Source organism: Cyprinodon tularosa, unplaced genomic scaffold (assembly GCF_016077235.1).
Source record: "Cyprinodon tularosa strain WSP-4 unplaced genomic scaffold, ASM1607723v1 ctg261, whole genome shotgun sequence".
NCBI lineage: Eukaryota > Metazoa > Chordata > Actinopteri > Cyprinodontiformes > Cyprinodontidae > Cyprinodon > Cyprinodon tularosa.
In genome coordinates, this window is record NW_024038965.1 from 628,693 (window position 1) to 642,451 (window position 13,759).

At 36.2% G+C, this 13,759-nt stretch overlaps 1 protein-coding gene across 16 annotated transcripts in view; it reads right to left on the reverse strand.

Annotated features, from left to right (window-relative positions):
* Positions 1-13,759, reverse strand: part of LOC119785995 (band 4.1-like protein 1) — a 136,613-nt gene that overhangs the window by 53,688 nt on the left and 69,166 nt on the right. For 13 of the 16 annotated variants that reach the window (XR_005281118.1, XR_005281123.1, XR_005281117.1 and 10 more), the window contains exons 3-4: positions 8,884-9,051; positions 4,146-4,253 (exon numbers count right to left, since the gene is read on the reverse strand). Coding sequence is in view for 8 of the 16 variants with exons in the window: in XM_038289025.1 (XP_038144953.1) it covers positions 4,146-4,253; positions 8,884-9,051 (276 nt within the window). In the remaining 8 variants the exon portion in view is untranslated. The remainder of the gene's footprint in view (positions 1-4,145; positions 4,254-8,883; positions 9,052-13,759) is intronic. The other 3 variants (XR_005281121.1, XR_005281122.1, XM_038289031.1) reach the window with 1 other exon arrangement.

Below are 13,759 nucleotides of genomic sequence, written 5' to 3' on the forward strand. Positions count from 1 at the left end.
ATCCTGAATAATTGATAATTCATATTGACATTATTTTCACACGTATATTATTATAAGCCGATGTGAAAATCAAAACAACCATCATATGTCTGATAATAATATTATTTTTAAGTCATTTAACAAAACCATTTACTCTGTGTGAGTTCCATATCCTTATACGGCACCATAAAAACTGACCACACATCTTGTATTGCCTCTGTGCGTCATTTAAACATACTGTCACGCTATCACATTGCCCAAGTAATACCACTTACCAAACCCTTTCTTTCCCCCAACTGAAATACACAAACAAACAGCAGCAAGAGGGGAATATACACATTTATAGTATTATTGTATTTTATTAAATGCAACATTACTGACTCAGGTTTGTATTGAATTGGTCAGTACCAATGTGGATGCCAATATGTCAAATATGCCATTTTAAATTAGGGACAAACATTCTAAAAGGATCCCAATACTGCATCAAACTGCAACAAAATAAAAGCTCAATCAGTGGGAGCAAGATGTGAGTTAATTTTAGCGACAAAATATCAATTGCTAGTTCAGAACCCTTGATAGGGTTCTGAACTAGCAATTGTGCAAAATGTACATGGCTGTCAAATGTGTGTTTTACAGCAAATCCAACACATTTACTTTGAAGAAGTATTATACTAAAACTCAGTATTGCAAATGCATTTTCGGAAATAACTCATATCAGGTGGAAAAGTCTTGATCAGGACATCCTAAGTTTGAAACAATCACAATAAAAAATATAAAAAGAAAACAATTACTTCAATTACTATGATATTTTTTCTAACTCCATTATTCAATTTTATCACTTTACATGTATTGCGTCAGTTTCACAGAGGATAATCACTGTAGGTGAACTGCCTCTTCCTTGTGTCCCCTGTGTTACGAATACCCACTCTCTATATGAATAAAAAACCAACAGAATTATGATGACAAATTTTATTTTTCTTAGTTGTTTTAACCTAAACTGTGGTAACATTTCAAAGACGGAAGCTGATTTAAACCCTTATAAGTCTACGTTGGTCTTCAATTTGCTGTTAGTTTTTAGCTATCTTTTTTTTTTTTTTTTAAAGGTATGTAGTCTGGGTATAATAAAAACTTCATGACAGAAACCTACGGTACTTTGAAAGATCCAAGTTTATTTCTTTCCTGATTAAATTTCTCTAGCAGTAAATTTGCAGCATAACTCATTATTTTCTCGTTATTTTGAATCTGTGTTCAGGCGCAGGGGGCAGAGGTGGAACAAAAAAAATGCAGCTTTTGTGAGAAAAAAAATAGAGAAAAAAAATAATAAATCCAGAAACTAATCACCAAGGAATAAAATCATGCAACATCTTTTGAACACAGAGAAAAGATCATGAAGAGCCCATAAGTAATCAAAAAGCAAACAACCAAGAAAGATGAGCGGGTTTTAATTCATTTGTTATTTGTGCTAACACCCATGTTTGCTGAGAGCAACAAGGTTCTGAGCCGCCTGTGGTACAAAAGCTGACAGTAATCTCTCGAACGCTGAACGCTACATAGCAGCTGCTTGCTACCGCTGACAGATCTTATGTCAGCACGTTCCACATCAGTCAGGGTTAAAGCTGCATGTTAATAGTGTAACATCTAGTCCGGAGACCAACTGGCAGAGGGCAAAGACTATATCTTAGCAAAATGCCTTTTGCTAATTGTTTTATCTCTGCATAAAAGCAAAATAATCTTTAATAACTAACAATTAAATGCTTTAATCTATGTTTCCAAATTCATTTTTAAGCAGCCATTTGGGAAAAATATTCACCTGAAGAGCAAAGATTCAATTCTCATTCCTCCAACAAAGATAGAGAAAGGCCCTTTTTGGTCTACCTATCAGGAGGGACCTCAGAAAGAGGGCAGCAGCTGTGCTCTGATAAGCCCATCTTTGATGACACCAAATCTATAAATGTCAGCCAAATCTTTAGCTGCAAAAGAGGAAGGAGAAACATCTCCAGTTCAGTACTATTGATCTTTTAAACATGTAAAATAAATCTAAGATCATGCTCCAACAAACGTGTAAACATCAAGGGACAACTGATCAGCTGACACAGCTTGTGCAGGCTGATTAGGGAGAGAGAGGACATGCTCAAGGTGTTAAAAGGGACAGAGTCTTGTCATCTTTCCAGACTTCAAAAGCCATAATGTTTCAGTGTATCGGGCCATGCAATCACGAACCTGCCTGAAGGGAGCCTCCTACAGATCAAAACCAACATCAAACAAGCAGCTAATGGGAGAGCTGACAGTCAGGACCCACCAGAGTGGCATCACACAAGCGAATATATCATAATTACCCTCATATCTTTATTATGTAAAAGCAAGGATCACAAAGAGATGTGTGGAAATATCAAAATTATTAACGGGCTGACAGAAGGGTCATGCAGGAAAACAGGAGGAGCAGAAACCTCACTACAGAAACAAAGGAATTGTGGAAGAAATGGTTTGAAAAAAAATGTGTCCAACCTCAAAGGTATATTACCTCACAGAGTATCTTAAAGACACTCGATGTGTGGAGGGTAGAGTTGGAAGTTTAACAGTTTGAGGTCTAATTTGCGGTTGAAGACAGCACTCTGTACTGGGTTAAATTGGGTTAAACCAACTACTTCAACCCCTACACCAAGTAAAACCAAGTGAAAATAGTTGGGCCTTAATTGAAAATTAACCACACCTAACTGCAGCTGATCACTTAAGCCTACGTCAAACTTAATCAATACAGAGTGTGGTGTTGGAATGCATCCTGCAGGAAAACTCATTGTTACATATGATTATATAACATATTTCATTTAGTCATGCTGGCAGAGCAGAGACACAGTATATCAAATAGGTTGGTAATGATATCAACCAATGCATCTTCAGATATTATTTGGTTGAGAAAACAGTTTTGAAAGAAACAGCTTTCTGTTGCAGATGCTTAGATGGTGACCATCTGCAAGTATGGCCTTTTATCACTTAGATAAAACCAATTTCAGTTTGCATTAGTTTAATTGTTTCATAAAAAAAAAAAGCTAGAGCTAGAACTCAGGGTCCATCTGACTTGCTGTTCAAACTGTTGTCTCTTCTCTCTAAAATTTCTTCCTGCTACCAAAGCATCTTTGCCAACTCAAGTCAATCAAATTAAAGCATTATTTTTTTACTGGCAGCTATGGAAACAAAAGCAGAGACAGGAGTCAAAACTGAGCTCACTTTCATAACCAGTAACAAACATCATTCAGGGGGTATGCAGTTGATTGTTTTGCTGTGTGACTCCCAGATATAAGTAATTAACATTTAGCTAAACTGAATGTCTGAAGAACACAACAAATGCCATGTTCTAAAAACTATGGGCTAATTGGATATCTGCAAACTTTCATTTTTTTATTTACATATACAGTGAGGAAAATAAGCATTTGAACACCCTGCTATTTTGCAAGTTCACCCAGTAAGAAATCATGGAGGGGTCTGACATTGTCATCATAGGTTCATGTCCACAGTGAAACATAATCTAAAAAAAATAAAATAAAAAAATCCAGAAATCACAACATATGTCTTTTTAAACAATTTTTTGTATGAACTTGTATAAAGCAGGCTGTTCAAATATTTATTTTCCTCGCTGTATAAGTTCTCAATATTGGTACATACCAAAATAAAACAGGTTTTAGTTGTTCTTAAATATTGCTTTAGCTTATTAGCTTCCAAGTCTAAAGTCACAATGCTACATATATAACAAAAACTTCCAGAAGTGGTCATTTTGAGCCAACCGGTCGCATCAGTTCTTCAAAGTTCTCCATTTTCATTCATTAGCCTTAGACCATTGAGGTTTGATTCATTCCATTAAATGATTTCTTCCAGCAGAGCAGCTTTCCCTCTCAGAAAAATGTCTATAACTACATTTGATATACACAGTCCTATTGCAAAGAGAAAATTAGGCCTTTTATTTTTTCTTCAATTGCAAAGCTCATTCAAGGGCCATTTTTATGCAGGCGGGAATGAGTTTTGAAAATTCCTCTTTTTATTCATCTTTGATGGATGGTGCACCCAGGAGAGTTGAACAAGGTATAGGCGAGAGGAATACTGATTGTTAACAGAGCAATGAATCTGTACCCTGATATATCCCAAGAGATTGTTTTGGTATTAAATCCACTGACCTTCTGGGTGTCTGTGTCGGCAAAGGTCAGGCCGAAGTAGTCCTTCTCCAACAAGTTGAGGTGCTCGCACACCATGTCCATCAGGGTCTGTCCTTTGGAGTGCTTCTGCTGACAAAAACAAAGAAGACACCAAAGGGTCAAGAAAAGCAGTCAAAGGTTTATGGTTTGTGAGTCTTGCTTTTGTTTTGCCATGAGCTAGTTATTTGTTTTCTTGAAACCAATATATTTTTTAAGCTCCTTTTTAATGGACTATATTGACTTCTCTTTTATTTTTTGTTCTTTTATAGGTCATTTTGCTTTATGTTTATGTTTTACACCTTGTTTTGGTTCCTTAGACTTTATTTCCAATTAACTACTTTGCTATGCTTTCTTCTACATTTTCTGCATTTAATGAAAGCTATACTCTCTTTTTGGTAGGGGAAGTGTTTTTTCCTGTTTTCATTTCCAAGAGATACTTTGTCTGCTCTAAGTCTGTATAGTTTACGTTCCAAACAGGAGCAACAGAGGAACTTCTACAGACCGATGAACTTCAGACGTGTACAGGAAAATCTATCCAATCACTACGGAAGGATTATTTTCTTCTAAAATTAACATTCTTTTTGGCTACAGGTACAAGTCGAGAAGAAATCCAATAACAAAAAAAATCTTGCCAGTGCAATCAGAAGCTGGTTTGAATGGTGTATGAAACATGAAAAAATAAGTCTTTTCAACATTTTCCTTTAATTTTAGAGAGTAAATTTAATAAAGGACCCTTTTTAATAGTTAATCAAGTCATCTGTGAAAACCTGTTCTTTGTGCTGTACCAAAAGCTGCTGGCGATAAATAATCAGAACCCATCTTTAAGTTCTCTCAATTATTTCGCAATCATGCTCTTCATTAGAGAATTGTGGAATCCTTCTAGCTAGTTAGTGGGTACTCGTCATTTTATGACAGAGCACAGACTCTGAGTAGATGTTGCAGGACAAAAGTTAAGCTTTCAGTAACTACACTTTAATGAGGTACAGTATAACTGCAATGATGTAAGAAGGTATATTCAAAGTTTCCATTACTTTCTAACACACTTTAAGGTTCTTCAGCATTCCCAATTTAAAGCTAGATTTCTGTCATGTAATTTTTCAAAGATCTGTTTAACTGATTCAAACCTAGCTCTGTTTTTCCATCAATCCATTAACCACCCATCCGTCCATCCACCTTTAGACCAAACTAATAACTTTTGTTGTTTGCAATTCAAGTTTATAATAAAGTTGAATATTTTAAATCACCAGCACTGGTAACTGGTTTTATGTGACAAAAAATCATCATAATGGCTAAGACAAGCCTATAACTAAAGAATTGCTTCATGCAAGAGAAAACTAAGTTAAGATCAACCTTTCAAACTTAAAAGTCCAGGTTCAGGGGTAATTGTTGTAATCATAACTCTTGCACCGTTTTATTCAACAAGTTGGTATTTATGATGGTAATAGTTGTTGACAGAGCGATACATTCTGTTTGAAAATGCGAGGCACAGAACACGGAACAGGGTGGAATGGGTGAATTGAATTATGACTTAAATCTCATATTTCTGCCATACTGCTAAAAGATTAGTTTATTAAGTTATCATTTAACAGGCTAACATCTAGTGGCAAACCAAGCTGAAAGCATCATTTTCTCTTGAGTGTATGCTTTCAAACACCAATGGAACATTTTTGCAAACAGAAATGCATTAGGATTCTTTTTTGCCACTATTCTAATGTGATAGAAGCAAAAAGTCATGAAAAGATTATATTCCTGTATCTGGGGCTACATTATATGGTCATATTGATTAACAAACTCAGGTAACTGTGGAAAAAAATCATTAACGTTTCGATTATATTTTTTGTTGTTTTTCTGACTTATAACTCTTTAAACTGGAAACTAAAACATCCAATCAAAATGAAATGCATATTTTGCTTGTGCAAACCTTTATGCCAATTCTAGAAATAAGGACGTGAACAAAAAAGAATTTGGCCTAAAGGGGTCAAGATCAATAATGTTGGTGCAACGGTATTTCCATGGTTTCTCTGAGCCTTAGGCATGGAACAAATTCATAAAAACCTAATATCAGTGCTTTCCAAACACTCTGCTTACTTCATAGCTGCAAGCAGTTACAAAAGGTTGTATTTATAGGATGATAAAACAGTTTTAAATCCAAACCTCAGATAGAATTTGTTTAAAGGTTTTTACCAAAAATATTGTTACAGTACATCTGTCTTCACACAGAAGGAAACCTACTTCATTCTATTTATGCACTCATTGGCTTCAGTTAAATTCAGAACAAAGACGTCTATGTTAGTGTTTACACCTAACATCTAACCACACAGTTTTATACTCTCACACATGCTTCCTTCTTTTGTGGCTCCTTTGTGCACTGACAGTAAAATTGGGCTAGCAGTTGCCAGGGAAACAGATGCAGTATTATTCTTCTGCTTTCTTGTTTCTTAATATCCCAAGGGTATGCCAAAAAAGTGTTTTAACTATTGTTATTGTGTTAAAGCAACACTTGGCGAATGGATAGAATATTGAATTCCAGCATTGTTGATGGGAAAATGGAACAAAAATTTGCAATGTGGAAAACTCAATTCTGCCTAAAATAGCCCAGTGGCATAGCCCAGCCTGGTTTGACCACACATGGAAGGTGGGTGTGGCGCCTCCGCTCCTGGCCAGCTGCCGAGGAGAAGCTCAACAATATATCTGTGACAAACAAAATACCCCAGGAACACAGCACCTCATCTGAAGAGAGCACTTGTGGTGCCAACCTCCTCTTGGCAATCTAAACAGCAAGCCTGGAGGCAGGAGGGAGGATCAGGAGAGACGGACAGGAGGTTCCACCCCTGCATCAACAGGCTGAAGCCAAGCTGCCTGTTCACACTTCATACTTATGTCTCAGGCTGTCAATAAGTAGGGCATTTTATATACAGTTCTATGCAAAAGCATTCATAGAACCTTTTCACAGTTAATCACATTACAACAAACCTTGTTTGCTGACATCTACTGAGAAGTGTCTGTATCAGCTTTACAAACCTGGAGACAAAAACTCTTCATCTGCTCATAATCACTCTAGTCAACTGATAACTGGGTAATTAAATTCTCTTATAAAAGTTTTCCAGCAACTTTTGACATTCTATCACATAAGACATACAAATCTGGAAGGTGTACACATATCCATTCACAATCTGTGACTTCATTGATTTTAGAACCATGTTTTGCTCCAACTACAGTTGAAATGTTTGGCCAACTTTTCTTTCCCAAAGGGCTAGAGCATTGTCAGATTGGATGTAGAGAATCTGTGAACATCAAGCATACAGTAAAGTCTTGCCAATGACCTAAGCTAAAATACAAAATACTGATTTAAATTCCTCTTGTAGTACTGTTTTGAAATGCCTGCCAGTATGTTGGTCCTTTTTTCTTTTCTTTTCTTTTTTTTTTTTTGCTAGTTTGCATAAAAATCAGAATGCAAGAATATTATATAAGAAAGTTTGAATCAAACACCTTTCACTTCCTGTGACTGTGCAGTTGCCAGGGTGGGATACTAATCAAGAAGAGCAATTCAAACAGAAAGGCTTAGTAACATCAAACCTAATGGAACAAGGATATTGACACTGTATGAAGATGCCCGAATGGATTTCAGAATGTTTTCAGGGAGCTGAGAAAGATGACGGTATACATGCAGCTCTTCTGATAGTCCAAACTCACAGGTCGCCCTGCCCCCATCATCACGGCACACACTTAAACCTCATACACTTGTGCAAAAAGTATCCCCGGTAGTGTTCTTGCACTATAATAACATTGCTCTTCTATTTTCTCCTTGGCTGCACCTAGCTCGCAATCATGTAACCACTATAGACTTTTTTAGCACCCAGTTAGTGGTCTCTGCAAGCGGCTTTACAACAGTAGAGAAAAAAAGCCCCATAGGGAGCCCATGCTTTAAGAGGTTTTTCAGCAAAAAATTCAAACCAAAAGTAAAACACTGCTTGTTAGATCCTTTAATGTTGCATACAGATATAATTGGCTCCTGATTCCATTTAACAAACCGCAAAGGGACCAAACTTTCATAAACTATGCCAATATGAATTGGATTAGGTGATGTACATCAATACGGTAAAGATGAGGAAAAATTCTTAACCTGTGTGTGTGTTTCTTTGCAAATACATGCAAAGCACTGCACACCAATAAATCTCTGCCTATAGAGCTCCTGTTTAATGCACAGAGGCTGGGACTTTCCTGGCAGACTTATTGTGTGTAAGATTTGCTTTTGCTCAGATTCTGTGTGAGGGAGTAGAAAACACTCAGCCTGCACAGAAACAGCTTGAGAAATTACTGTCCAGAACCCTCCACACTCCAGTAATTGGATATTAATTCTTTCCAGTAGAATCCAGCAAAGTTATTTTTAAAGAAAGCGATAAAACTGGTCAACAGGAGCTGTTGTTACTGCAGGTCAGAAAAAATAAATCCCACTGAATTTATCTCAATGAACTCCCTCACATCTTCTTTGCTCTCAGTTCCTTTCAAGGCAACTGCAAATTGCTCAGCTTCACACAGTTGCACATTCAGTGGGAGATGAAGACCTGGTCCCTGCAGTGTAGTAATGTCTAACACTTTGAAGGATCAGCTCTACTGGTGACTTCGCATAGAACACACAAGTCAAAATGATGCAGTCAGAAAATGCAAATCCCACTTCAACAAAATGTGTATATAAATTACTGGTCTCCATTTAGCATACCTCAATTTCTCCCTCATACTCCAAGGAATCCAGCAGTGCCACCTTGAAGGGGGATGTTTTAAGGCGTTTGGAGCCTCTCTGAGGGGATTTCAGGTTCTTGTTCGGGGAGGTCTTCTCGGATGTGTCCTCCGTTTCTCTGTGTTCCTCAAGGTGCCTGGAGTTTTGTTCCTTCATGTGTAAAAATTAAAGAGATCAGGAAAAGAAAGATACATGAGTGGGGCTTTAAAATGAATATAGGCTTTCATCTCAATGAAAAATGAAATAAGATGTTTTTTTAAATAAAACACAACTCTATTGCAAAAGATACATAACAAACCATCAGTTAAAAATCAGAGTAATTAATTTAGAAGTAGAGGTGTAAGAAAAAGCCTGTAAAATTTCAGTTCGATCAGCCACTGTCTGTCAGAAACTTAAGATCTGGGATCTTTTTTTTAAATTCACAACATGCACATTAATCAAGGCAATAGATCTTGATCAAATGTGAAATGAAATGTAAAATGTGTAAACATTAATTCTGTTTTATAGTACAGGTCCCAGGCCTAAACAGGGCATAACTACTGAGAGAAGCTGTTAGAGGATGTCTAGCATCCTAATTAGCTGATAAACTCAAGATGTGAGGAAATGAAAATGAAGGCTACCAGCCATCTCCATTGTGTACATTACAAATTATTCTGTTCACAGACCCAGTCTGATCTTTTTACCTAAAAAAAGAACCGGACACATCTATGCATCTAAATCAGATGCTGGCTCTTTTGAATCAAAGCCATTATTTCCCATGAAAAAGAGAACAAGAATATATAAGAAAAAGTTATAATCCACGAGGATTACATGAACAGCCAGGAGATATACTATGTACATGTATTTTTCATGTAGTAAGTGCTCTGATCACTCCAGTAAAGTTTTCTGACTGTTCTGTATAGAAACAGCTTATAGTTAATACCTACATTAACTTTAAAAATAAATAAATGCATTAAATAAATAAAACTTGCCCAGACAAATACTTTATTTTAAACTGAGGCTTCCCGCCTGTATGCGAGGGGCTGCTGCTAGGAACGACTACAACATAATATTTCAACGTAGCACCTTGTGCTTTGAGGTGTAATTGCACTTGACAACATCATAAACCCTTTTTTCCTCACTCATCAAAGCAAATAAAGTAAATCCACACTCTCAATTGCATCTGCCATTGTACAGAGACTAGCAAAGCAATTTAGATGCATACGAGGGGCGTTCAATAAGTAATGCTCCGACCCACTTTCAGATGTTTGATTGAGCTGAAGTTTTGCATGTGATTTTATTTAAATCTCTATAGATTAAGTAGCAAATCACAGCTCTAAACTTTTTTTTAGTTTCTGACTTACAGGTTTTTGAACTGAGTAAAGTCTGAAATGGAGCCTGATGAGTGTCGAACAGTGATCTGGTTTTTCTATTGAAAAGGACTCGCACCACGGGAGACTTTTGATGAAATTAAGGTAACTTATGGAGATGATGCCCGTTATATGACCTTGCAAAATGTTTTACAAGGTTATATTATGGGACATTATCACTATAAGATACTTTCATTTGATCAAAAGTCTCCCATTGTATGCGTCTTTTCAAATGCTAAAACTCAGACTTGACTCAGTTTTAACAGCAGTAAATCAGAAACCACAATTAGTTCAGAGCTGTAATTTGCTACTTAATCTATAGAGATTTAAAATACTTCACATGCAAAATTTCAGCTCGAATAAACATCTGGAAGCGGGCCAGGGGCATTACTGATTGAACGCCCCTCGTACATGCTGCTCTTTGCGAGTTGTGCATTGTGCTGTTCTTTACATGTAGCTGGATACAAGACACTGTGCAACCAAAACTGCTCAGTCATGTGAAACAGCATAAAGACAACTATGTAAGGGAGCTATGAAAAGCGTAATACAACACAGAATAAACATGATTCACAATGAAGCAAAACAAGAATCTATGCACAAAACATAAAGCCTAAAATCACAACAAAGGTTTATGTAGATCTATTTAGTTAGAGATTAAAAAACATGAGCAAATAAGCAGTTGTAGCTCAATAACTTTCAAGGTGTGAAGTTGAGTCTCAACACTGTTTACCAATAAAAAAAAGGATTCAAAGCAAGATATATAAATTTGACCAAACTCCTAGTACTTTTCTATTCTAGCTCCTTTTTTCATCTTCTTATCAAATGAAACTATAAGAAATGAAACAAACGATATCTATGAAACCAAGATTTCCAAGTAAATGGCAGCTTTCTAAAACTTTTGAAAAAATAAAAAATAAAACACATCTTCCTCTTTCCCTTTGGTCTTTTGTTTACCTTTACATAAATCTAATGGCCTTGCACAACCCACACAGTTATACGCATTGATTTGCATAGATATACATGTGGAAATGGGAGTGAATTGTTAGATTCACTTGTGTCAAATCTTTAATGTAGACTTTGAAAGTTAATAAGACATTTGCAGATGTACAATCAGCTGTACTTTCTAACTGAAATATTATTAAAACTCCCTAAATACTGAACACACTAATGGATGTTTCTTTCAATGTGATGCAGCTTTCCACAGACCATCTCCAGTGAGTGCACTTTAAATACCCTGTTGATGGAGTTGTGACTGGACTGATTACTAATGGGTTTTAAAGGTGTTAGGATTCCTGCAAGGCTTCAGCCGATAAAAAAAAAACACAGCATGAAGTTCTAATTTCCTTCTAAATCCTGTGCTTTGAGTTCCCTACTGTGCCTGTGATACATCATCTTTAATCATAATTGCAGTATTACTGTTGGATATAAACTTACTCTGATAGTAGTCACTTTATTTTAGCATGCAGATGACAGGAAAAAAAATCACCAACAGCCAACCTTAAGAAAAAATAGGAAAGTTGCATGCAGTATTTCCCTGAATTAAAAAAAAAAAAATCCTGTTGTAAATCACTCAGTAGAATTAGAAGTTGCTAAAGAAGTTCCATCCTACCTTTCTCATGCTATTTTTCAGTCAAACGGCAATGCATTCTCTGTTTGCTCTAATCCCAACTCTATCAGTGCATCAAAAACCTAAGTGCATCTCCAAAGTGAAACCTAATAGGTAAACTTGCCTGAAAGATTAATTCTCTTAGTAAGTCCACAAACATGAAAATGTATGAAATTTTATTTCAGCCACTCATATTGCCGTATTATAGCTGAAAGAGTGACACATAGCTGTGACAAAAGCAAAATCTGCCAATCCCACAGCCAGAGCAAAGTAAACATAACAGCAGAGGGGGATGTTTGCATAGCTGCTGCTATCATGCATATTTTGTCAGAATCCAAGATTTTATCTTTAAAAGAGGAAAACAAGCATATAAAGGTGTGTTTTTTTAATTATACTGAGTGGGCACTACGTAGGTTTCACCATGCCCAATCCCACCTTTCCCCGAAACAGATTCAACCAGAGAGGGCCAATATTAATAATGTGTAGAACTAAACTAAACTCATATTATCAGTAAGGTTTTTCCAACTTACCCTATTAGGGGAGAAATGAAAAAAAAGAAATAAGAAAATTTCATAGTGTGGTTATTAAAACAGATAGACGAGTACCAGACAAGTATTGCAGCGTCATCACATCATGTTGACTTAGCAATAATTGCCCACTATTCTTTGCAAAAGTTCAGCTATTCCTGGCAGACTAGAAATGCATCTTGTATTCTTGTGTATCATGGATAGAACTATAAATTCTTAACAAGGCAATTCCAAAACATAGGTCTTCTAATGGTGAAGCTTTGTTAATAACAATGTACGATTTAGGGTGGTGTAGTACTAAAAGTTTATTTTAATTTTTCGATCAGAAGAAAAGGTTTGTACTAACAATTGTATTCTGAATTTCATAACTCTGTTCATATTGAGTAAATCTCCAGCTCAACATGAAAAATCTTACTATCTAACCTCAAATGCTAGACATATATTTAATTTTGGAGAATGTTGTTATACACAACAAACAGCCTTCAGTAATTCCTGTCTCTGCTCATGTGATGTTGTGGTACACATCTTAGCAGATTCCTTCAGTAATTCAGACGTTTAGTTTTTAGTAATCATTTGCATCATATTTTCCCTGCTTCTTAATGCTTTTACATCTAATTCATAGTATTTTCTTTTACACCCTTCTCCTGACTGTCACCTTTTGACATTGAGATCCTTCTGATGATTTGGGTGCCCCCTGCCGGGGCTTTGCTGAGAGGTGGAGCGATAAAAATGTTAAGGTACATTAGAGCAGTTGAACTTTTGGGTTAACTTGTCTTCAGGCTAGGCCTTTACAACATGTACAAAGACTCTTATTCAATATTATTTTTACTGGTTAGCGGTCACAGCTATGAAATTTATAAAGTGCCAGTCATGTACTGTATGTGACCACACATTTAAAACGGGAGTAGGTGCATGGAAAACACTTAGATCATCAGAGCAATATAAACAAGTCAAAGTGTGGTATGCTGATAGGCTCCTACTAATAAACTAAATAACAAACTATAAGTCAAATTCTTATTTAAAAAGCTATTCAATGCAAAATAGTTCAAAGCTCTGCAAAAATCCATTAACACCTTATATTATTATATTTTATTTTTTATAAATAGTACAAAGCCTTAAGTAGTTAGATAAAATCCTAAAAATGTAAAATGTTTTGAAATTATGCTAAAGGACTCAAGTTGCAGCACTCGAGTATCTATGCTTTCCAAAATTCCTGGGGGAAACAATGCATGCCCAATTAGTGGTTGTGTTGTGGTGGATCCACACAGATTGCATGTACAGTGCATAACAGGTGCACAGTAGATTGGACTGCTCTATTCAAATGAGAAGACTGCTTGTGCTAATGGCAGTTTGGGGTAGCAGGGTAGCTATAAAAG